Here is a 26,746-nt window from a genome sequence, read left to right on the forward strand (position 1 = left end):
ACTTAATTGGCATAAGTAGCTTTATTAACTAAACATTCAAAGTAACTGATCATATTAAATCAAACACTACTATACTGCCATATGATTATTTTTCTTCCATAAAATTAGAAACAGAAAGCAGTTGAAAATGAAGTTAAACATGGTTCTTTTCATTCATGAACTGGAAAGCTTTCAAACCTGAATGCTGAAACAGATACAAGAGACAGTGCACTTCTGACCAACGAAATTGCTAATATTGAAATAATCTGAGGTTAGTCATTTGTTTTTAAAATAAAACCCAAAAAAGTGCAGATTTCATATCAGGTAATTTTTCACATTTGCCATTTCATTCCTTCCTGTCGTTTTTTTCCAAAAGACATTTTGCCTTGAAATAACAATTTGCCCACCTGTTTAAAAAAAAATTCAAGGCACTGGAGTAACAGATCAAATCAAACCACAATTTATACTGACTACAGGGTTTAGAAACGTGCCACGCTACAATGAGGATCTTCTTTTACAAGGAAGATGCTAAGAAAAGAATAAGTTCACCAGCAAATCAGCTGGTGTAATTTGATGTGCACAGCATCTTAAAAAGAGGTTACCTGTGAGCCCCAATATACTGGGTAGAATAGTATGGGAGAACAAAGATTAAATAAATTCATGGAAAAGGCCCAATTTGTAGTCTGATAGATATCAGATGCAACAGAGGCCATTCAAAACAGCTCAACACAAACACAAGAACACAAGTAGAAGCATCCAGCTGCTTTATAATTGTACACAGAAATACAATAGATTCTCAATCACATATATTTACAACTTCATACTTAAACAGCCCAAAATCCAGACAATGCAAAAAATTGAAGGTCTCAATATCAATTTGAGAATGTTAAAATAGCTGTCATTAGAGGGAAAAAAAATAAATCTTGAGCAAGAGTCACTAATAAAATAATTAACCTCAGATATTGCAAGTTTACCATCATACCCAACAGAATGAAATTCTTTCAGAGCATGCTCACCTGCCTTTGTTGCCGTCTCTCTCAACTTCAGCATAAATCTCAGCACCATCCTTTATTTTATTTATTTTAAATAAAAGAAATCAATATTTTATTAACCCCAATGAACATCATGAGCCAGACATTTATCCCTGCCTCTACTAAAGGCATTAGAATTTTATCAGAAATCAGATCAAATGATCTGAAAATGAGAAAGTTGAACACGAGATTAAATCATCTGGTTTCGTTGTATATAAAACTGAATACATGTGCTTTGTTTACTGAAGTTTTAGGTAAGTGGGCAGGAAAGGGTCAGTTCAGTGTAAATATTTACAATCTACCCACTGGGTGTTCTCAGCAAAACAAATGGTAAGCTGAAGTGATGAGGGTTCAAATTTAAGTGATTCTTGATGCAGACCTGAGAATAATAACTCAAAGCAATTCTGTAATGGTTCTGAGCTAGTAGCTTGAATGACAAAAGTAAATCTTCCAAATATACCCACAAATTGTTTTGTTTTACATATGCCATTACTGGTGCAAGAGGGGTCACCACCACATATTATTGTGGCTAAAAACCACACACACTGATAATTCTACATAATAATAACAATAACTGATGAGATACTTACCTGTGGGCAAAAGAGAGAATCCTTAGCCCTTCACAAAATGATCCTACAAAAATCAAAATGAGTTCATTTAAGTGAGGAACAGCAACCATTCTTCAGACCGGTTTTAAATTTTCCAGAACTGATCTGCAATAGACCAGTCCCCAAAACGTAATTTCAGACCTCAGCGACAGTTGTAGCACTGCTATTCTCTACTATAATTACGTATAATCATGCATCAAAACACATATTACATCGTCACTCAAGCCTGTGTGTGGGCCATGCAAGGAAATACATTCCATTGCACTACTTGAGTTCATATCTGATGCATGTGAAACACATTCTCGAGCCAACGGAGGACAACTGGTATGTGCGTTCTGCTGCATCACTTGAAGAAATGGAGCAAATAAAGAGTACAGACATACCACTGGCCATTTGGCACATGTCCTTTTCAATGTAGGAAGCAGTTTTCAACAAAAGTACAATAACGTAACTAAAATGCCTGACAAGAAAGTGAGCCTCTTATACAGTTTACAGAAATAATTTGACAGGGACACATTAAAACTGAATGATAACTCTTTAAAGAGTTGTCTAAGGCCTGAAATGAACCCATCCAGCAATGTGGCCATCAAACATTCAAAAGGAAGCCAATGCCATGAGTAGTGAACAAATGGTAATATCAGATTTTTATCTTCTAATTATGAGTGTGAAGTTCAAGCTAAATGGCATTACAATATTTTCAGATCCACCCTCCTAAAATGAATAAAGGTACTCAATGTTGATCAAAGATTGCATTACTGCACATGGTGTACTTAATACAACCCATTTCAGTTTGGCTTAACTCCAGATTCAACAATCTTTCAGTAAAGGGATTTCAACTTTTGAACAGTCACTCTGGGCTAGTATGAAAATGCATTATTGCCAGCACCTAGCTGGTCTCAAAAAATTCCAAACCAAAAAAAAAAGTGTGTGATGGGTCATGGAGCCAAGGGTGCAGTTCAGGATACTCATGTCAAAGTCACAATAATCTAGCTATCAAGTAGATTTAAGCAGTTTCATTTGTCTCCATAGCTTTAAGTGGCTTAATCAAATGGTCTGGTTTGTTGCCTGCAGCATAATGATCCCACATCTGTGTGTAGAGGCGCTCCAGATCCATAGTATACTGTTTGGTGTTGAACAAGGGGCTGCTTACTCTCTGTTTCCACACCTTTCCTCGGATTTTCTTCAGACTATATAAGAGAACGATAACCACATTGTTAAAATGCTATCAAATTCAAACATGCAGGAACAGAGCTCTCTACACAACCAATTTCTAAGCACACTATTTTTAAAATCATACCATGCACTTGGTAACTAAATATTCAAAAAATTCATTGGTCTGCCATCCTGGTGCTAAGGCTCCATGTTAGGGCATTGAAAGCCTGCTTCCCAACAGTACTTGCAATTAAAAAAATTAATAAGAATAAAATGTGGCTCATTTCATTTGAAAGGAAGAAATAGCAGGCCTAGCAAATGTCCATGTCATGTCTTTTTCACAGTTTAAAAACAGGCTTTTAGTTACTAGATTAACGTTTTAGTTACTAGATTAGACTTTTGTTCATTTGAATATAAAAATAAGAATATTTGCCAACCATTGCAAAATACTGACATGTGCAATATTATCTAAATATTTCCTTCTCCTGTACACAATTCTAACTGAGCTGAAACATATGAACTGTACTCCTTCAATATTTTAAAAGGTATCAGATATTCTTCAGTTCTCTGCATTTAGATATGTATGGTCAACAAATAAGAGAAAGAAATAAAAAAGGTGCCCAGAAAGCTTTAAGTTCCAACTTCAAATCTTAACATAAACACATAACTGAAAAAAAATTGAAAATTAATCTAGCAGCAATGATTCATCTCCATTCTATCGCAATTAGCTATACACTGATGCAAGTATCTGTATGCACCACTGCATTTCAAAACAACTGACCCTGCCCTCAATTAACCAATCAAGTCAATACTGATCCAAGGGGGTCTTCTTGTGGCAGTGGTAGTATCCCTACCTCTGGATCAGGAGATCCAGGTTCAAGCCCAAACTGCTCCATGCGTGTGTAAAAACATCTCTGAACAAATGAATTTGGAATAATAGGTTAATTTAGAAAAAACTGATCCAAACAATAATACTAAGCTTCTTCTAGTAATAATGGGAGCACAAACAGAAGCACATTGAAGTTTCTGATAAACTAAGGCATGTAGACTCCGATGATGCTTCAACAGAAGTCCTGCTTCCCTCGTGAAATGGTAGTGAGATCATCCAAGTACAAAAAAAGTATCTGCAACATCAGTCCTTAATTACATCACTTTCAGTGCAGTTTACATCATATTCTTGTACTGTTCATCTTCCATACAGCACATAAAAGTCTACAGCATATAATACCAAGCCCAAATGTTTCACTCATTTGGCAATTTAACAATGGCGTCCACATTCAAATAACCAATTTCTGTTTCCCTGTTCCAACCGGTTTCTGTAGTTTTTGTTGTTGAACTCAGATTTTGTACACTTGATCAATATCAAAGAAAACTGAACAAAAATAAAATCAACATCAAAATGGTGCACTCATATGAGCTCGTTAAAAGTTAATGCTACGCAGACTGACAACTTAAAGTTAGTCAGCAAAATAAGCAGTGAAAGTAGAACTTTAGAACATACTATTCCATATCTGTTCCCAATAAAACAGCAATATCCTCATATTCTTGTCTGGTCTTTGCAATCAGTTCTGGACATCCCAAACACATCAGCTGTGAAGCAGCAACACGAGATGCAAGTGTTTCACCTACAACAAGGAACACAAAGCCTGTAATATATGAAAGTGAAAATGTAAACTAAGCATTGATCCATAAGTTACTCAAAATAAACTAACGGCTCCCAAAGTGTGCTTTGTGGCACTTAGTGGGGGCAGTAAGCTCTGTAGTAGTGGCCTTGAAGCTTCAACCGACAATTGTGAGGACCCCTTAAATGCTGGATTTTATTTTTCTGTTTATAGAGATAGATAGAGTGTGAGCGAGAGAAAGAAAGGGTGAGGGGGGGGAAAAAGTAAACAGGGAGGGGGGCATGAAGACAGAGGGATGGAGAGATTTGTCATTGTACACAATGGAGGTCTTTAATTTCCCCTTGTATAATCGATAAACCCAAATATCAGAAAAATCAGAAGTGCTGCTTGACACCCGTTGCACATAAATCCCCATATGCTCAAAACCACGGTGTGTCCAGCAATTAAAGCTATAAACCTAAACTCTTACCTCTATTTGAAGTTACTTGATTTCATCAGTAATTAACAGCTCAATCCAAGACATCACAACCATTCAAAGCTTTGGGGTAAAGCTTCTTTAATCCAGAATATCCAAATAATTTCATATTCCAGTTCCTCATCCTCAAACATAAATACATATTCCCAACATATGCCAATCTTTGTGAATGACACTCAGTGCACTGGTGGATTAATCCACAGCATATAACATACAAGGAAGTACCCATCATATGCAATGATAGCCATCAAATATTCAGACCACAAAAATCATGAGAATGCTTTCTTCTAAAATGAACTGTAGTGGAGTTCCAAATAGAGTGCAAAGAAATACGGGAAATTTTTGAGACATAAGCAGGGCATGTCATTTGGTAAGAAATTTCAAAAAGTGGAATAACTTTTCAGAGTCAGATTATCTCTTCAGCCACACGGCATATGACTGCCCAACTCAAATAATATTAATGGAGTCACTCCCTGGATTGACCTGCTCTGTTTCACTGATAAAACATCTCAGATTTTTTTTTAAATTAAAGTAAGTAGCTAACAGCCCACACCCCTCAGAGACTTTCATCACCTAACAATTAAGATGAGGATCATCAGGAAATTCATTATACAGTGTCTTATAAATAAAAATAAATATCACAGGTCTGTTCAAATGTTCTACAGTGCATAGTGTGATAGCTCTGCTGAATTCTTAGCTACACCTGAATGTGAAAACATCTGCTCGAGAAAGGAAGAAATATTTTTAGAATTGTTAACACGTACACTACCTTTTTCGAACAGTTTTATAAAAATGTTCCAAATCAGAATTGTTTGGCTAAACCACTGATAGGGTTATTAGAAGCTGAGAAAATTTAAGCTCAACTGCACGAAGGTCCCATGAAGAGGATATCAAATTCTCAAAACTGGGAGTCAGGGCCACAACTAAATTAAGTTCTATAAAGGGTAATAGGAGAAAGGAATTCTGTGTGATGAGAATGAAAGGGTGTTTTTAATGATTAATAAGATAACATTTTTAATCTATATTTAAATATGTAGCTTATTTGGTTTATTCTACTTTAGTTCGCTTCCTTTTACATGATAAACTTTCATATTCATTTCATCAAAATCAAGTCTGTATGCTCAGTGGGGCAGTAACATGCCCAAATAGGTTTGTCAGGGAAACCCTTTGTGGGTTTTCAAAACAAAGCAGGAATAGCCTGTATGGGATTCAGGAACAATACTGTATTAAAGACCTCCAGTGGAGATGAGGTCAGTGACAGTCCTGGCTTGAGGTTCAGTAGTGGGATCATGATTGAGGGAGAGACAGCAGTAAGTCTAAGTTGGCTTCCAAGGTGAAGATCAGTGTGCAAAGTAACAACAGCAACACACACTCAGCAGAAAGAGTTAAATCTCAGAGAACAAACTGTGGCAAATTCAAAGAAAGACATGCAAGAGTTTTAGGGGAGAAACTGAGGCAATGTCACGCTGACATTTAAGAATCCTGGCTAATCCTTCAACATCATTTTTGGTTTTGAGATGTGAACTGAAATCTAAGAGCTGAAAGTTACCATTACACTGTAAGCAAGAGCTTATTTTATTCAAAAAAAAGTACAAACAAACCAGTATTTGCTAATGATGTCAGGCCACAAGTTAATTGCAGGTTGATTTTTGTCGAGGGAACCCTCGAGACTTCTCAGTTCAAGGAGACGTATTATGCTCAAACAGATGACAGATGTTGAATATTAACCAAGGCCTCACAAGGAGACAACCGGTCTAATAAAGAGTAATCAATGTTTGAATGGATTTATGACATAATGATTGTACCTGCGAAAGCTACAGAATGGAGTTTTTAATTGCTCCCTCGTTATCCTCCCATTATTAAAAGTTCACAGAGAGTAAAATTTATAAGCATTAAGTGAATGTGTTCCTCAGAGCCTGAAACAAAACAGAAACCGCTGGAGAAACCAACAGCGCCTGCAGAGAACAAGCAAAGTTAACGCTGAGTCCAATGTCTTTTTTGAGAACAGATAGCGCCCGACCTACCAAGTTTCTCTAGCAATTTATGTACTTGTGCCAGATTTCCAGCATTTGCAGTTTTTCAAAAATTCCTTCTTACTGGAAACTAATTGTATGCGCTGTGTCTTCAGGAACTAAAACAATCCCATGTGTCCGTGATGTTATGGATCATGGAGTCCGCTAATGTGAACTGACCAGTCACAATTAATTTATTTTTTTCTTTTGATAGATCCCTTAACTGTGTCCATTTGTTGGTCTGCCTTCGAGGTAGTGGGTGCAAGATACAAAAAATAACTGGGCTTACATCATAGACATTAATGAGATTATCTTTTGGTTCAACTTTGCTCTGCTGATGTATTATTCATGAACTGTTAATTCTTTTAAGCTATAAACTTGGTTAACGGTAATCAATTATTCACAAAGTCTGCATTGGTTATTCAGAAAGTCTGGTTAGGAACCATTTGAGTGCTATTGAGTATTTTCACGTTACAATGTTGCAAAACAGAAATAGGAAGGTTGTTTTGATTGAACTGTTACCACACAGATTTAAGTGCAGGCAAGAGGGGAGAGGGAGAGATCTAGATGGAGGGACAGTATTGAGACAGCTAAAAGGATTCATGGAGTAGGGAAAAGAACTCCTTACCAGAAGTACCTAGCAGAAAGATAAAGGAAGAAGAATTCAATACCATGCTGCACCCAAACTTCATTAAGGCACGGTCTTAGATGCTGAATAAACTGAGCTCAGTTTAGCAGAAGGTTGGAGAATATAGTGAATAGACGACAAGAGGCAGGGTTAGGAAGGGAGATGGGGGTCAGAGGGAACAGCATGGGAGAAAGGTTCTGGAGTGCCGTCTGTCCCCAAGTTGTTGTAGCTACTGTTCCTTAACTAAGAGGAAGTGGCAGCATAGCAGTAACACAGTGATATTACGGAACCCCATGATAATGTTGTGGGAATAAGGGTTTAGGACCCACCATGGTAGCTGGTGAAATCTGAATTCAAAATAAAACACTAGCTTAATGGCAATCATGTAACCATCGTTAATTATGGGGTAAAACAGGCTTCACAAATTTCCTGTGATAATGGGAACTGCAGATGCTGGAGAATCCAAGATAATAAAATGTGAGGCTGGATGAACACAGCAGGCCCAGCAGCATCTCAGGAGCACAGTGCTCCTGAGCTGCTGCTGGGCCTGCTGTGTTCATCCAGCCTCACATTTTATTATCTTTCACAAATGTCCTTTAGGGAAGGAAATCTGCCACCCTTACCTGTGGCCTTTCTGTGCCTCCAGTTCTGCAGCAATGAGACTGACTGCCAAAATCAACCAGCAATAAAAGCCGGTATGGCCAGTAACAGGCAATCACCACAAATGATTACTAACCATACCTGAAGAGAGAAGAATGCTTCTTGCTAATGCGTCAGGCAAGAATTATATTGAACTAGGGTCTGGGACTGATAGGATGAATCAGTGCTGATGGACAAAGAAGTTGTGTACATGTTGACAGTGCAGGTTACTGAGCACGGATCTCAGGATACAACAAAGCAGGAACAAGAGTCCTTCAGTTGGCATCACAGTAAAGCAGTCTGGGAGGTGTGTCCTACAGTCAGTTTGCAACAAGCAGCATGTGAGGAAGGATATAAATTAGGGCACAAGTCAGCTAGACCAGTAAAGTAGTAGCTAGTGCTGGGTTCAACACAGAGTGAAACAATCAACGTGAAATCACAGGGATTTTAAAAAAAAAGAGACAAATCACATTGCATTTTTCTTTTTAAAAATTAGCTGCAGTAGTTGGATTCAACTGAAAAATTTAGTGCCACTTCAGTTTTGAAGATACAGTGAAGAAATTGCGATTGTTCTCCTTGGGAAGAAAAAGGCTAACAGGAGGTTTCAAAATCATGAGATGAAGAGAGTGCATAGGTTTAGAAATGATGTGCAAAAGAAGCAAAGTTGACGGGTAGAAAAAAATGTTTCACCAACCAGTAGTTAGGGTATGGACTGCACTGTCTGGAAATGTTGGGGAGGTATATTCAATTGAGTTGTTCAAGAAAGCATTGGATATTTATTTCCATTTAAATAATCAGTGTGCAAGGATATGGGGGGGAAAAGGAGATTAGCACAAGATAGTTTCTCATTTAAACAACTTGTGCAGGAACAACAGACCAAATGACCTCCCTCTGCACTGTAAAAATTCTTGAGATTCAATGTAAAGTTAATGAAAGTAACACAAGTGAAGTAAAGTTATGATTTAACGCAAGGTTTTCCATAGGAAGGTTGGGAATGAAGTAAGGTCTCTAGCATAATTAGTAGCCTTCAAAAGGAGTAACAAATAAGCTTAAATCTAAAAAGGGAAGTCATGGAGCAGCAAAGTTCATAGTGATTTGCTCCTCCTGTCCCATGTGTGAAGTCAAAGACATCTGCCTGGGAGTCTCATGTGCAGGTGTGTTCAGTTGCACCGACAGGCTAAATACATTTCAGAGCTGGAGCAGCAGGCAGCCTCACTGAATGGGACATCTGTGACAGAGATTGCTGTGGGCAGCACCTTCTGCAAGGTGGTTACACTGCAGGTAAAGACTAAGCAGATGGGTAACCAGAGTGGCAGAAGACAGTAGTGCGGGAATACCCTGTAGCTATCTTTCACAGGTATGCCATACTAGATAAATGGTTTTTTTTTGGCGCGGGGGGGGGGGGGGGGGGGGGGGGAGACGACAGTTTATTGACTCATTAGTACTGAAGAAAATGCTCTTCTACGCATCAAGATTGCCCTGACAAAGGCTACTTGAAAATTTACACTACCACTTACCAACACGTGGCCCAAACCATTTAGATCTTCAAACATTTCAAGTGCTCATTCCAGTACTTTTTTCTAACATAAAGAGGCTGACGCTTTTCCCATTCCCACCTTTACCTCCCTAGATATTTCAGATTCACAGTACTCCCTGGATGAAAACAAGTTTTCCTCCAATCCCCTCAACTTGTTGCCTTTTACGTCAAAATTATACACTGTTATTACTGGCCCTTCAATTAGAGAACCACTGTTTTCTAGCACCCTTCTCAGGGAATATCAGCAACTGCCAAGTCCATGGCACTTTGACAGACAAGAGGCTGAAGAAATTGCAGGATTATAGGGGAGTCAACAGTAAAAAGGGAACAAAATAGTATTTCAGCAGTCACAACAGAAACTCCTGGATTGAGTATGTTACCTACGTCAGGAACAAAGATGTATCAGAGTGGCTGAAAGGCATTCTGAATAATGAGGGTGAACGGACACTGGTCTTGGTACATATTTGTTGCAACTAAGTTAAATAGGGGGATCCTACAAATAAAATATAGGGAGTTTGGACCTCAAAAAAGAGCAATCCTGAGACTACTATCAGTGGCACATTTTGAGAGATAAAATAATAGGATGTTTTAGACAAATACATGGCTAGGAGAATGGGCTGAGGAATGGCAGATGGAGTTTGTAAATTAGATAAATACGAGGTGTTGCATTTTTGGAGGTCAAACCAGGGCAGGACCTAAACAGTCAATAGAAAGGCCCTGGAGTGCGTTATAGAACAAAGATATTTAGAGGTATAGGTTCATAGATCCTTGAAAGTGGAATCACAGGCAGACAGAGTGGTGAAGGCCGCTTTTAGCATGCTTGCTTTCATTGGTCAGCGCACCGAGATGTCATGTTGCAGTTGTATAAGACATTGATAAGGCCACATCTGGAGTGCTGCCTGTAGTTCTGGATGCTCCACTATGGAAAAGATATTGTTAAACTAGTAAGACTGCAGGAAGGATTTACTGGGATACTACCTGAACTGGAAGGTTGAGTTGTAAAGAAGAGGCTGGAACCCTTTTTTTACCCCCCACCCTGGACCAAACTCAACAAAATAGGCTATAGCACTCATTGATTAATTCCTCAGGGCAATGTCTTGACCAATCAGAATGAACTTGTCTGGCTGAAAAGCTGAAACTGTCACTCATCATCTAACTTGGATTTCATGGCAATGCTTTCCAACACTTACCAATCAGAATTCACTAGACCAATTAACAGTACTCTCTGAAATTATACGTGAATTTTCCCTTCACATCAGTATTTCTTGTAAGATAAAAAGCTTCATTAAAAGTCTTTCTACAGCAACAAAAAAATCAATAACATTCAACTCGATAAAATAATCACCTGATAAACTAAACTACTGTATTTTACTAATAGTAATAAAACAAGCACAGGTATCTTATTTAAGCTTGAAGCTCCTTTAGCAACATTTAATTACAAGTGCCAACTTTAAAGTCCTTTTACAAAGACGACAGAAGTTCTGACTCACTGTTGATCATACCTGGCATAGTCACCATTGGCGTCCCTGCCCAGAGTACATCCATTCCTGTAGTGTGTCCATTACAGAGTGGAGTGTCTAAACAGACATCAGCCATCTGTCCCCGCCTTACATGTTCTTCCTTTGGGGCAACAGGTGAAAATATAATGCGGTTGGCAGACAGTCCCATGCTCTGGGCATACTGTTGAATATTGGGCTCTCCCACAGCAGGGAATCGAAGTAGCCACAGCACACTATTAGGTACTCGTTTTAGAATCTGTAAGAAGAATACATTAAGCAGACTTAGTGAACAAACTAATGTCACCACTGGCATTGTGCTTCATGCTTTCCTTTGCCTCGATCACTCGTAAGATTTTCTAAGACTTGGACTTTTTAAAAAACATTACATTACATACAAAAGGCCAGCAATATACATTTCAACCATCTCCCATGGAATTGCTCATAGTTTGGATGATGCACAACTGTGCTGTAACAGTTAAACAATGTTTAAACTTGTTTGAAAAATTATGAACTCTGCTGGATTGAGCATAAAGTTACAGCTGAATTCATGTTCAGTGAAGGAAGTTGAGAGAATGGTTACCAATTTCTGGTTCAAAAATCAGAGAAAGTAGTAACATAATTTAAAAGTAAATATTGAAAATAGAATCTGGCACAAGCTCCGAGCAGAGTACTCAATGAATACTTTGTGTCTGTCTTTGCATTGGAAAATAAAAGGACGACAAGAGGGAAAGCTGAGCAAAACATTTTGGTGCTAGTCTGAAATTTACTGCCTGCAAGGGTGTTTGTGTTAGAAACTCAATACCTTTATGCAGAACTTTAAGCGTTTATTAATTTTCCAGGAACAAATCAAGAAGCTATGAACTTAACATTTGTAGATATTAGAAACTTAATAGAATCAATAATGATAAAAGGGCTTACTGGTGGTGCTGGGTGTGAATTCACAACAAAATAAAAATGTCAATTTCATTTTAAAAACATGGACAGAATAAGGAGATACCCTCTAAAATAATTCACTGAGAGATTATCAACAACACAGAAAGAATAATGATCTTCTAAACAGAAGAGTGGCACTTCATTTTGCTTACATAAAGTGTGAAACAAAAATATCTTAACTAAAACGGCTCAATACACTTGAGAATATACAGTCCCTTGCTGTTCTCCATTTCTTTCCAGAAATACCCCAACATTATTTATCTATCTGGGGTAACAATTTCATTCTCATCTCCTGTGGTGCTTAATCTAGAATTTTCAATCCTTTCCCTACCTTTTATCCCTTCAAATCATTTCCACTCACAAAATAATCAATTTGAATAAGAGCTACATAAAAATACACAATTCATATTTTTACTGAACTTTAGGGCTGATACTTACACTGGCCCACATTTGCAGAGTATTTGGATCAATCTTATACAGCTGGTTAAAGTTGCAATAAACAATAGAATCTTCTGGCAACCCATATTGTGACCGTGTGGTAACAATGATTGTGCGTGGTACCTCCTCACCAGTTGCCGCTTTGTTGTTGATCTGATGGCAGATTGAATGCGTATTGATTAATTTTCAGCTAAGTACGGAGATAGTTTGACCCAGAATATAGCCTGTAGACATAGGTAGCAATCCCAAAGTAAGCATCTCATCGCTCTACACTTTCAAGATCTGTAATTGTTCACAGTTGCCACCTCCTTACATCACCAAGGACAGCAATCCATTTCGGGCCATCAAAATCACCTGAGCTTTACTAAACCTTCTTTCCGACATGTAAACTATGTTTGTATGATCATACTCAAATTCTTTAGAACCATCGCTGTAGAATTTCTTCCAATTCCAGATTTTCTAATTTCCCACCGGCATCAAGCTCAACCATGCTCTTCACTTACTTGTGTTGTTGCCAGCCCATTGCTGACTGTGAAGTTGTTGATTGTGACCTGGATTTGCCCTTGGTTGATCATGTTGATAATTGCTTCAGCTGCAGCATTCATTGGGACAACTGGCATTGAAAGTGCAGAGTTGGTATCTGAGTTGTCTCCACCATCAGGACATTTCAGCTGCAAAGTGCACATAAAAAGCATGAAAATCTCAGGAAGAATGTCTAAAGAAGTACAATTTACCACTTCTAACTGATCAAAACGTCTCAAAAGCATTACAGCTATCCGTATGGAAAAAGTGTTCTGCACAGCTGTGGATGCCACACATGTCAATAGTCAAACTCCACATCAACAATTATAAAGCTGTGTTTCAAGTGAAATAATTTCTTTAGGCTGCAATTTGAACAACGTTTCAGCAAATTATGTAAGTAGCTGTTCCTTCTATTAATGTGACTGACAAGAACCAATAGTGTGACTTTAGTTTTCCAAAGACAGACAATGAAATTGTCCATTGATTTGCTGTGCCGTTGTTAGGCTGTATGTGCGCGGATACTGTGCATTTTCTACTTGCTGCAGATGCAAAAGCTAGGTCAATTCTCAAACCTGACATAACAAAGTGGTCGACAAGTCCTCAGTTTGACACCTAAGGAGTTATCCTTTTTAACAAGGAAGCAAATGTCTTAACCTCAAGAACACAAGTCAATGCTTATTAAAGCAAAAATATAGTGGCAATGACCTAAATTTATAATAAACCAAATAAGTTAACATTTTATTTTCATTTTGACAACAGAGTATAGTTTACACGGGGAGATTTAAAGCCAGGCAAGGTTATGGAACATGAAGATATGATTCTATGCATCTTAATCCAGGGCCCGCAACATATCACTTACAACACAAGCCCAAAGGCAAGGGATCCTTCCTTGTGAGCAACAGTAATCCAACTATAGATAGATCAGCAGGTTACAGCTGTGGAGTTTGCATACAAGCAGCAAATTAGCCTCCAGGAGATTTTCATTTCAGGGCTGAACTATGAAACCTCCAAGCAATAGTAATAATTGAAATGTGGACATATGCTGAAGAAAATGTTTTCTAAAACTAAGGATATGAAAGAAGGCCAGATAAGTAATTCAGAATCAAAGGAAGCTGCAGGACTATTTATATGGACAAATTGGTAAAAACAAAAAGTGAATGCTGGAATTGAGTGACAGGAGAAAGGGAGGTTCGTGAAAGTAGTTTTCCAGAAAAGGTCTGTGATGTGAATGACAGAATATAGCAGTTATGAGCATAAATGGCTATTTAAAAACTGCTTATCATATCTACAATCTAAATTTAACAATGCTCAATGATTTTGTAAACGAATACACAGTGGGAATATATGTACAATTGTGAATACTTTTTAGGTGCATATAAAAAGGAAAAATAAGACAAAAAAAGACAAAAGCAGATTCACCATCAGGCTGTCTAGTGTGAAACAGCTTAAATATGAAGATAGCTTTGAAAATTTGCAACAGTTTTCTTTAGATCAGTGGGCCTTATGGGATGATTAACGGAGGTCTTTAAAGACGGCACAAACAGATGGAAGCAAACAGTATTCACTGGCTTATGGCCTACAATGAGGGGCATGGATAAGAGATATTTAGGACACAGTGTCCTTTTAAAACTGTACTGTGGGTTTGTAAAGTATGGAATTGTTGTAATCAAATTACAGAGTTTGGCAATATTTATGAGTTGGAAAAGCATCAGAGTATTCTAGAATATTAGAACAAGGTTAGAAAGTGGAATTCAGATTACGTGTTGAGAATGTACACTACACAAGCTGGTAAGATGGAATTCCCCAATGCCATGTTACAAATGTTATTAACGGTGACATGTGGTATAAGATAGGAATACTCTGATCTTCAAATGCAACTGCATTTTTGTACCCAATGACGATCACTTGTGTACTAAGTGTTCTGTTCATGAAATTTAAAAGCACAGTTGCACTGTATTCTGTCTCGAGTACGCATTCAAATGTTAACATAGAACATTACAGCACAGTACAGGCCCTTCAGCCCTCGATGTTGTGCCAACCTGTCATACCAATCTGAAGCCCATCTAACCTACACTATTCCATGATGCCACGAAAAACAAAACCACAGAACACGATGCAAACTGCAGAATGCAACACCAACCACAGACACCTCACCCCAGAATGGAATGCTGTAGGGAGTTCTGGTCTGTGTGACTGGTAACCTTGCAGGAACACTCAGGCAGCCTAGATCACCCACCAGGTCCCTGGTTCAGACACTGCACTTAGGTTAGTGAAGGTAGAGTAATAAATCAGGAGGAAGGTGTTTCAGGGCAAAGAATCTCTGCATAGATAGAGTTGATAGCCAGAGACTATTTCCCAGGGCAGAAATGGCTAGCACGAGGGGTCATAGTTTTAAGCTGGTTGGTGGAAAGTATAGAGGGGATGTCAGAGGCAGGTTCTTTACGCAGAGAGTTGTGAGAGCATGGAATGCGTTGCCAGCAGCAGTTGTGGAAGCAAGGTCATTGGGGTCATTTAAGAGACTGCTGGACATGTATATGGTCACAGAAATTTGAGGGTGCATACATGAGGATCAATGGTCGGCACAACATTGTGGGCTGAAGGGCCTGTTCTGTGCTGTACTGTTCTATGTTCTATGTTCTATGTTCTATTTATTAAATACTAAGGTGTGTATCTCAATAAATAAAAAAGGCAGAAGTAATAAACAGGGAAATAATACTAAGGTGAATAAATTGCAAGGGATAAAAAAAGCAAAACAGGGAAACTGACCTACCAGTTATTATTAAGTGGCCAATTACTATTATAAACTAAACAGTAGTTTAAACACAGATGCTTTAATCAGTATTTCTGACCCGAGGGTATCCTGTACTGTCAACAACCCACCTTTCCCTCCCTGCTAGCTAGGTTGGATGTTTTGGGTCTCGAAGAAATAAGCTTAGCACTGAGGATAAATGCATTTTGAATTACAGCTGTCCATTCCTGCTTGTCGTAGCATTTTATTCCTTTCTGCTATTCTATATGCTCATGGTTCTGCAATCTAATTAAGAGCCTCTTGCTCTCAGCTCTTAAAACAAATTATAAATTGCAACACCAAGATACATCCACCAACTAGACAATCAGACAAGGCACGTTAACTGCTTATCATCTGCCTTTGACGGGATTACCCATCTTGCACTACAAAATAGTAGTGATTTGCCAGCAGATTTCTCTGAAAATGGCCAGAGATAACATCATACAAACCAAAGGTTGTTTTGAATCGAAACAAAGGAGCCATTTAACTAAATGTGCTGCAAGCCTTTCCTTAAGGAAACATCATTTTAACACAACAGTGTCGACACACTGAAAATAACAGCCAAACAACCCTTAACAGTGAATTCTAAGTTACCTGACCCATTACTTAAGTTATGAGCAAGCATCTTGTGCCATTTTAATGGCACAGGATTGTTAGAAAGTAATTGACAGCACTTCATTTACATTAATGATAAAGTGAAATAAAAATTAATAAATGTTAATATTTTACCAAATTCCTAATGGCAATAGTAGACTTAAAATTTATTCTGATAGAAGAAACTGTTTCATTTACAGTCTAGAAAGAGGCACAAGTTTTAAGCAGTATCTCTATATCATGAAAGGATACTGCCCAGCCAGTTATGATACCATAGCTGCCACAAATAGTGAACTTAGGACAATTACATGTAAAAAGCTAAGTAACAGTAGCATTGATACATGTTAGCTTTCCCTCATTACCTTCACTACTTTGACATCAGGTAGGCTGTCTAGGAATGCTTTCAGATCAATACCATTCAGAACAATTCTATTATCGTAAATGTGTCCATTTGACTTGAAGTCAATCACAGCCTTCTTCTAAAATAAAAGAAAAGCAATTTTAATTTACAAAGCATCAGACCTGCGAAGATCTCCACCTAATCCTTTACAGAAGTTCAAATGCTTCTCAAGAGGGAAGGTTATTTATTAAACATGCATCACTAACAACTGCCCAAACAGAACCTAATAACATACCCTTTCGCCTAATGCCAGATAATAGCTAAAGGTATTAATTGGTAGAATTTTAGAACAATCGGAAGAGTGCATGCGAAGGCGAGAAGAGACAGTGGAATTAACAGGATGCACTCTGAATGGCCGTGCTGCATGATCTTGTAGGTATTTGTTTCACGTTCCTGCCACTTACTTAAAAGCAAAGCAGCTACAGCGACAGATCCAAATGAGCTATTGCAATACAGCATCAAACGTTTTAGGTAATTAGTAAAATTTAATATACCACTGTGTTTTCTGAGCTTACCAACTTGTGCCAACAGTGGGCTATTAAAACTTGATTATGCAAGTATTTTCTGGTATTTCAGTTGCTTAACTGAAATGTTCAGGACTTAAAAATTTCTAAGACACCGTACATTATACATTTATTTGTAGTTCACGAAGACAATTAAGTCAAGCAACAGCAACATAGCAGAAGGGCTGTGAAATAACTCCAGAAGCCTGTATTTTGTCACCAAGTAATCTTCTGCACATGGGAAGTCCTTGACTATAGTCCTGCCTCATACAGAGTCAGGTACCAGAGTGTCAGTATCTCTGACATTCACACTTTCTGTGCGTCAGCCAGGGCCCTCTGATTGGGCCTGATTAACAGCCCTAAACAGGGGAACTCATTCTGTGGAGGTCCACCTGGTTGACCTTGTTACATTCGCAACAGTCTGAAGTGGCAAAGTCGCCATGACAAATGAAACACAAAGTAGAACTCCTACATTTCTTTCTTATTTATTTCCATTCCAGTAAATATCCAGGATCTGCACAAGATGGGTATTCCAGGAATAATTCTGAAACCAGATTCATGGAACCTGCATTCAAGTATCTCAGACTAAAGGCTTCCCATTGATTAATTTGTTGTCCATTTATGCAACTTTGTATAGTCTCTTTCTTTATTCCTGGTATTTTTAAATGCAGAGTAAAATGAGAAAAGAATGGCTTTAAAAATCAAAGATTGCTGCATATCTTTAAAAGTAACCTGGTAGCACTTAAAAGGTATTGTTTTTACAACTAGTTATTTGAGCAGTGATTGAAGCATGGTTGCAGACAATGGAAGCTGAATAGGTGCTCTGGTTGGCAGACAGCTAATTGATAACTGTTCACCAGTACAGCAATTGTATGACCAGTTGTGTCCAAGGGATATAGTCCCCACTCAGTTCATGAAGCACTTTTACACCTACAATGAGGAAAACACTGCAAGCTATCACATGCGCAACTACTCAGGCATGATGTTCCAAGGACACCTTTTAACGGCCAGGCACAGAAAAGCAAATTTAACACATTACCTTTAAATGTGGGAACATGTTGGCATGATCTCCAATAAAGAAAGTATTGGGCATGTAGGCCAATTTTTCAGAGTATTGCTCTGCTAGGTCAAGCGGTGAAGTTTCCTTGTCAGTTATAATATAATCCATGAATGGGGCTCCACTTGTTCCAGGATAACCTAACCACATTGCCTAGGGAAGTAAAGTTGTACATGAGCTCAACAATAAGAATTCCACACAAAGTCACAGATCAATACAATATGTTCAAAGTTTCAGAGTACCAAGTAGTAAATGAGCAGTTACAATAAACTGCTGTGCCACACAAACCATTATTAAACAGGTGCTAGACATAGCAATGCCTTCACCAAGATGATAAACATATTCATCAGAAGAGATGACAAAACAACTCCAATGCATTCTATCACCATGAACTTGTATTGATAGAGTTTTTAAACACATTAAAATGTTTCAGGGTTTAACAGAAAAGTAATTTGATAAGAGCTTTGCATAAAATATTAGGATACATGCCAAAAGATTTGGTCAGAGGGGTCACTTTCAATAAGCATCTTAAGAAAAAGAGCAAGAAGAGGGAGAGTTTAGGATTGAAAGATCCAGAGTTCTAGGCCCAGCCAATGATGGAGCAATGAAAATATGAAGATGAGAGAGAAACAATAACTAGGAGTGAAGCGAACTTGCACAATTGTGGGTACAGGTAGGTACCAGCAGATTTGGGCAGGGGGGGGGGGGGTGCAGAATTGGAAACAAATGTGAGAACATTAAAACTATGCATCAAGAGACAAGAAGCCAAATGAAGGCAAACAAGCAAAGCAAAAAAAGTGATGAAAGGAACTTGGGGAAAGCTGGAATTGGGCAGCAGAATTTATGATATCAAATTTGGGAGAAATGAACATAGTGGAGGTGAGGTATTGGACAGGAGGGCATTGAAACAATCACGTCCAGAGAGTAACAAAGGTGTCAACGAAGGGGAAATAGAATCAAGCAATGTTATGAAGGAATCATCACGTGATAGCACAGATATGTGGCCAGAAATCCAATTCAGAGTCAAATATAGCACCATGACGGCAAGTTTGATACTGCCTTAAATTGTTGCCAAGAGAAGGAACAGATCTACTGGTTTGGGAAGAATTTGTGATGAGATCAAAGATACAGGAACACAACGAGTAGGAAAAGCTGTGGCTTTTGGCCCATTGAGGCCAGTCCATCGACAAATAAGCTCGTGGAGGATTAGATTGTGGCCTCAACTCTACTCTCAGCCTTTAATATTTTCTATGAAGCAGCCTCTGCTGTTCTTCCCCAAAACACTCAATGAAGTAATCTTCAGTCATAACAAGAGGTACCCAATTCTAAAATGGCCTCTTCCAGTTGCAGACTGCCTCATAAGAGCAGACATCCTTTTTAACAGTTAACCAGTTACAAGCCCTCAAAATCTTATGTTTCACTAAAATCATCTCTCATTTTTCCAAACTCTCATGTGTACATGTCCAACCAGTTCAAATTTTCCTCATCAGTCAACCCTTATCCCAATAAACAATTTATCAAAATGTTCCCTGAACTGCCTTGATAAGTACATCACATTTTAAATAACAAGAGTACAAATACATGCAGTACCCACGGTATAATCTTACTAACACCATATACAGTTGAGGCAAGATGTGCCTACTTTAAAGCTTCATTTTGCTAGCAATAAAAACCAGCTCTGCATTTAAGAGCACAAGACATAGGAGCAGAAATTGGGCCATTCAGCTCATCAAGTCTGCTCCGCAATTCAATCATGGCTGATAAGTTCCTCAACGCCATTCTCCCGCTTTGTCCCCGTAACCCTTCATAATCAAGAACCTATCTATCTCAGTCTCAAACGTACTCAATAACCTAGCCTCCACAGCGTTCTGTGGCAGTGAATTCCTTAGATTCGCCACTCACTGGCTGAAGACATTTCTCCTTATCTCCATTCCCCTTACGTCCTCGACTCTCCCACCAAAGAAAGCATCTTCCCAACATCCACTCTGTCCAGGCCATTCAGTATTCTGTAAGGTTCAATTAGATCCCCAGTCATCCTTCTCAACTCCAATGAGTATAGTTCCAGAGTCCTTATTCCTGGGACTGTTTTCGTGAACCTCCTCTGAACCCGCTCCAGGGCCAGTATATCCTGAGATTTGGGGCCCCAAAACTGCACACAATACTCCAAACATGGCCTGACCAGAGCCTTATAAAGCCTCAGTGGTAAGCCTCCTTATTTACTAGCTTGTATCTCGAGGTTAAATTTTCGGCATGAAGACCAGTCATGACAGATCCCAGAGATAATGGGAACTGCAGATGCTGGAGAATCCAAGATAATAAAGTTTTCCCGCAACACATCCCTCACACCCCACCCCCGCCACAACCGTCCCAAGAGGATCCCCCTTGTTCTCACACACCACCCCACCAACCTCCGGATACAATGCATCATCCTCCGAAACTTCCACCATCTACAATCCGAACCCACCACCCAAGACATTTTTCCATCCCCACCCTTGTCTACCTTCCGGAGAGACCACTCTCTTCGTGACTCCCTTGTTCGCTCCACACTCTCCTCCAACCCCACCACACCCGACACCTACCCCTGCAACCGCAGGAAGTGCTACACTTGCCCCCACGCCTCCTCCCTCACCCCCATCCCAGGCCCACAAGATGACTTTTCATATTAAGCAGAGGTTCACCTGCACATCTGCCAATGTGGTATACTGTATCCATTGTACCCAGTGTGGCTTCCTCTACGTTGGGGAAACCAAGCGGAGGCTTGGGGACCATTCTGCAGAGCACCTCCGCTCGGTTCGCAATAAACAACTGCACCTCCTAGTCGCAAACCATTTCCACTCCCCCTCCCATTCTTTAGATGACATGTCCATCATGGGCCTCCTGCAGTGCCACAATGACGCCACCCGAAGGTTGCAGGAACAGCAACTCATATTCCGCTTGGGAACCCTGCAGCCCAATGGTATCAAGGTGGGCTTCACCAGCTTCAAAATCTCCCCTTCCCCCACCGCATCCCTAAACCAGCCCAGTTCGTCCCCTCCCCCCACTGCATCACACAACCAGCCCAGCTCATCCCCTCCCCCCACTGCATCCCAAAACCAGCACAGCCTGTCTCTGCCTCCCTAACCTGTTCTTCCTCTCACCTCAAGCCACACCTCTATTTCCTACCTACTAACCTCATCCCACCTCCTTGACCTGTCCACCTTCCCAGGACTGACCTATCTCCCCACCTATCTTCTTTTCTCTCCATCTTTGGTCCGCCTCCCCCTCTCTCCCTATTTATTCCAGAACCCTCTCCCCATCCCCCTCTCTGAAGAAGGGTCGAGGCCCGAAACTTCAGCTTTTGTGCTCCTGAGATGCTGCTTGGCCTGCTGTGTTCATCCAGCTTCACACTTTATTATGTCAGATTCCAACTCATTTTACTTCGGAAGAACAGTAATGTTGGACTCAAAACATTAACTGCTTTTCCCTTTACAGATGCTGGCAGACTTTGTGGAGTCACACAGCATGGAAACAGACCCTTCGTTCCAACCAGTCCATGCCAACATAATCCCAAGATTAAACCAGTCCCATCTGCCCGCACTTGGCGATATCCTCTCAAGTATTTCTTATTCATCCTTATCCAAACATCTTTTAAATGTTGTAACTATACCCATTTCCACACCTCCTCTGGAAGTTTAAAAAAAATTGTCCCTCATGTCTTTAAATTTTTCTCATCTTACCTTAAAAATATGCCCTCGTTTTTTAAATCCCCAGGCAAGGGAAAAGACACCAGTTACTTACCTTATCTACACCTCTCATGATCCTATAAGCTTCTATAAAGTTACCCCTCAACCTCCTATGGCCCAGTGTCAAAAGGCCCAGTCTATCCAGTCTCTCTTTACAACTCAAACCCTCCATTCCCAGCAACACCCTGGTAAATCTCTTCTGAACCCTCTCCAACCTCATAATATCCTTCCTATAACAGGTAGGCCAGAACTGAACACAATTCTCCAAGAGGTCTCACCAATGTCATGTACAACCTGAGCACAAGTTTCGCCAGCATTTTCGACTTTGATCCAGATCACTTTGTCCCATCTTTCTGCAGTCTCTCCATTTAGAAGACAAATTCTGTTTTTCTATCCTCGCTGCCAAAGTAGGCAAGCAAACTGCCAAATCTTTGCTCATTCTCAATCTATATCCAATCATCCACAAACTGTTAGTATCATGCTTAAAATTTACTGTCACTTGCAAGTTTTGAGAAGATTTGTAGCTCAGGTTGAGGTTCTGGATGTAAGTTTGACCGCTGAGCTGGAAGGTTCGTTTTCAGATGTTTCGTCACCATTCTCGGTCACATCAGTGAGTTCCAAGCGGAACTCCATCAACAAACACATTGATTTGGAGCCCATCTACCACCCTCTGAGGAAAAAGAACAGGAAATGACATCACCAGCCCAAGGAAACCTAAACACAAATAGAAAGCGGGACATAACACCAGCGCTTCACCGGAGGTTCACTGACAATGTTACCTAGAACGGTGACAAAACGTCAGAAAACGAGCCTTCTAGTTCAGTGAGCAAACCTACGACCATTTATTGTCACCTTGGTTGGCAATCAAATTTGGGCGCAATTCATGCTTGCAGGTCATTTTAGTAGACTGCAAACAGCTGAAGCCCCAGCAGTAATCCCTGTGGAAATTCATGAGGCAGGTGCCAACTTCAAAATGAACCATTTATCCAGAAGACAGGATCAGAAGTAGACAATCTGCCCATCATTTTACTCCACCAACGACACCATGGCTGACTTCATAATCCTCAACTTTACTTTCTTACCTTTATTTTCCTTAACCTTCGATTCCCTAACTGATTATAACAAATCTCAGTTTTGAAGAAATCTAATGTTTAACTCTCTACAGTCTTCTGCAAAAATATTTCAGAGATTCACTATCCTACAAGAGTAGAAATTCCACTTCATCCGAGTAAACAGGCAATGCCTTACACTCCAGGTCTGGATTCTTCCAACAGGGGAAGCCAATTCTCCACATGTACTTGTCAAGCCCGACTAAAATTTCTGCTTCAATGAAGTCACATCAAGTTTCTCAAACTACAATGACTACAGGCCCAACTTGTTCAATTTCTCCTCGCAAGACTAGCCCTTCATACCGAGGATCAACCGAGTGGAACTTCTCTGGGCTGACTCCAATGCCACTGCAGGAATATTTTTTAAAAAAACACAGCCAGCACCTATGGGACCACAGATGGGCTAGGTGATTAAATATTCCCATTAATCAAAGCTTTATACAATTAAAAAAAAACACATTAATTAATAGAAACATAATTTGGGTGTACACATCGCTGTTATACTTTACTTAAACATAAATCAGAATACAGTAACTTTGCCTTAATTAAAAATTTACCGCAGACAGCTTTCAGTCCAAAACTAGAGGGCACAGGTTTAAGCTAAGAAGGAAAGATTTAAAAAGGAATCTAAGGGGCAACTTTTTCCACAGAGAGGGCAGTGCACGTATGGTACAAGCTGCCTGGAGGTAGTGGAGGAGGCTGGTACAACTGCAAATTTAAAAAAAGCACCTGAATGGGTATATGAATGAGAAGGGTATAAGCTAAATGCTAGCAAATGGGACTAGATTATTGGGTATCTGGTCAGCATGGACCAACAGGTCTGTTTCCATGCTGTAATTCTGACTCTGCTTGCTGCAACCGCAGCCATGCCCTTCTGTAGCAGATCATGGACAGAATTTGAGTCACCAAGTCTGAAGGGTATGACTCCTGCCTGGTGTAAATTAACATCACGCCCTGACAGATGCAACACCTACAGCTCAGATTACTGCTTTAAGCCTTGAACTGAAATTTCTCAAGCTTCAAATATTTATATTCAGCTTAGTCTTCAGCAGCACCCACATTACAGTAGCAGCACATCACCTGTCCTACCACCTCTTTCACATTAATTATGCTAGAATCTGGGATCTTTAGACTTGGTAATTTTTTTTTGAAACCATGAGAATCAATTTAACAAGCTATTGAGAGAAAAACTAATGACCTGAACAAACCGAACAGGAAAAAAACTGTGTACTTCTACAAACCAATCAGCTGCTTTCCATATATTTGTATCATGTTGTGATTGCGACATCACTTGACTGCTGGTCTCATTGGTCTTTTGAGACATGACTTCTATCCCCTATCGCTCACATCAATTTGAAGACTAGTTCTTACAGTAAACTTGATTTACTAAATGTGGCCCCCACCATGCACTGACTTCCCACTTTAAAAATAAACTTCCAGATGCTGTCACCTACCCTTTGTATCATTCAGGGTAAGTCTTCATTCACACTGACTATACCGTTCAAAAATCCCTCACTTACATCAAAACTGATATGAGTCCTTTTTTAGCTTCACTTCTTGCTACAATAAATCAACGTCTCCTCTAGGCAAAGTATTTTAAGTGTTTGATTGATAATTTCCACCATCAGGCAGCTACCTTACTAACTTGGCTATTTTAAATTTACTTTAAAGGCGATTAGTTCTAAGTCTGAATCAAACTGCTACTCTTAAATTTGAACCTGGAAAGTACTGATGAGTTGAATTCCGTACTTGAGCCAAATTCCTATATATACGCTCTTTATCTTGTCCCACTAAGGCGAGGTTTTCACTCACACAGACTATCCAATTGTACTTCAATACATAAATCAACACCGCCAGTGAATATAACATTCACATCATGAGTTTTTAATCTTGTGTTTCCCATTTGCATGGTACATTACTGAATGCCTTTTGGGATTCCAAACACAATATCCCTTCCATGAAGTCATTTCATAAAATCTACCTGGTTCTATTCAGATTTGCTAAATGTCATTTTACTACTACTTTCACTAATCAATTCCAAGTGGCTCCATGAGAAGACAATGGCTTCAGAGGATGTGCAGTTAGGTGGACTGGTTGTGATAAATTGCCCATAGTGTCTTGGGTAGGAAGCTCTTCAGAGGGTGAGTGTGGACTCTTGGGCCAAGTGACCCACATACACACTGTAGGAATTCTTTGATTCTGTGAAGTAAATCAGTCAAATTAGGGACAGCAAAGGAGTTCAAATGTGGTGGTGAAGCTGTGACAAGCATTATCAATGACACTGATTTCTTTTTAAATGTTAAGGCATATTAAATATAGCAGAAATAGGGGTGAAAAGAAGGAATATCAGAGATGAAGAAGGCAGTGTAAGTCCAGCAGAGATGAACAAACACAGCAGCTTTGGGAGAGGGGTCTAAGGCACAGGACTAGGTTAAAGCAGATGTTTAGAAGAAAAGTAGTAAAAGAGTACTCTTTTACAAGAAAAAAAAAGAGTACAATTTGGAAACAGGGAAGCGAAGCAGCAGGAAAAGCTAAAGGGATGTGGAGATACAGCATATTTTGAAATCAACACAGTGGGAAAGAAGCTCTTCAGATTAAAATCTGGGTGAAGAGTTTCAGATGAATAAATTTGTGCATCTTAAGATTTCAGGACACAACATTCAGGAGACAAAATTTGGCAGATTGCAGCTGAGGTAGAGAGGGAAAAAGAAATAACTCGCTTAAGTAGGGACAGACAAAGTCAGTGATGATTCAGAGACTCAGCTCAAGAGATCAGTCAAGGCTAAAAGTACATCAGAGTAAATGACAGGGCAAGAAGAAAACATTCAAGGTCAAAGTATTGCAGTGACCAATATTCTGCAAAGTACAATGTAAACAAAGGAAAACAAACTTGTTACATCATAAACAGAAATTATTTTAATGGTTACTGACCTGTATAGGAGCTGGACGAAGAGCAAACAGTTCATTCCGTGCTCCTTTTGTGTATCCGTTCATATTAACAAGAATGTGAATTCCGTCCTGATGAATACGATCAGCAGCTTTGCCATTGCATGGGATCTGCACAAAAGATGCAACAAGAAAATGGATTACCCGGTTCTTAGGGGATTATAGAACACAACCTTTGTGCAACAGAAGGTCAAACATTTAAATTATATAAGTGGTAGTGACTCAATCCTATATTATTTAGGTTGAAGCTGCCTAACAATTTCAAAAGTCATCCAGTCAAGTTGAAGTTAAGAGGACAGGGAACGGCGACTCATCCAATTAACAAATCTGAACAGTTCAAAGAATAAATTAAGACCACCATGTACTAAACATATCTTACGGGACATCCAGGTACATTCACAGGAATAGGGATCTGGCTAAGTTTTAGCGAGGGAATTTGTATCAAGGTATCCTGCACTTTATTTTAATATAAGGAATTTCATCAACTCAATATCTACAGCCCTTTGTAGCGTCTGATGCAGCCTGACTATAGTAGTGCTTGCTGGATAAACA

The 26,746-nt window shown here is 39.4% G+C and overlaps 1 protein-coding gene across 2 annotated transcripts in view; it reads right to left on the bottom strand.

Moving 5' to 3' along the window:
* Positions 1-726: 726 nt before the first annotated feature.
* Positions 727-26,746, bottom strand: part of LOC125459054 (UDP-N-acetylglucosamine--peptide N-acetylglucosaminyltransferase 110 kDa subunit) — an 81,686-nt gene continuing 55,666 nt past the window's right edge. The window contains exons 15-22 of one of the 2 annotated variants that reach the window (XM_048544978.2): positions 26,180-26,305; positions 18,400-18,570; positions 16,820-16,936; positions 13,057-13,224; positions 12,554-12,706; positions 11,186-11,438; positions 4,272-4,416; positions 727-2,805 (exon numbers count right to left, since the gene is read on the bottom strand). In XM_048544978.2, coding sequence (XP_048400935.1) covers positions 2,622-2,805; positions 4,272-4,416; positions 11,186-11,438; positions 12,554-12,706; positions 13,057-13,224; positions 16,820-16,936; positions 18,400-18,570; positions 26,180-26,305 — 1,317 coding nt within the window. In that variant the 3' untranslated portion in view covers positions 727-2,621. The remainder of the gene's footprint in view (positions 2,806-4,271; positions 4,417-11,185; positions 11,439-12,553; positions 12,707-13,056; positions 13,225-16,819; positions 16,937-18,399; positions 18,571-26,179; positions 26,306-26,746) is intronic. The other variant, XM_048544979.2, reaches the window with a different exon arrangement.

This window comes from Stegostoma tigrinum, chromosome 15, assembly GCF_030684315.1.
Source record: "Stegostoma tigrinum isolate sSteTig4 chromosome 15, sSteTig4.hap1, whole genome shotgun sequence".
In the NCBI taxonomy this organism is placed as follows: domain Eukaryota; kingdom Metazoa; phylum Chordata; class Chondrichthyes; order Orectolobiformes; family Stegostomatidae; genus Stegostoma; species Stegostoma tigrinum.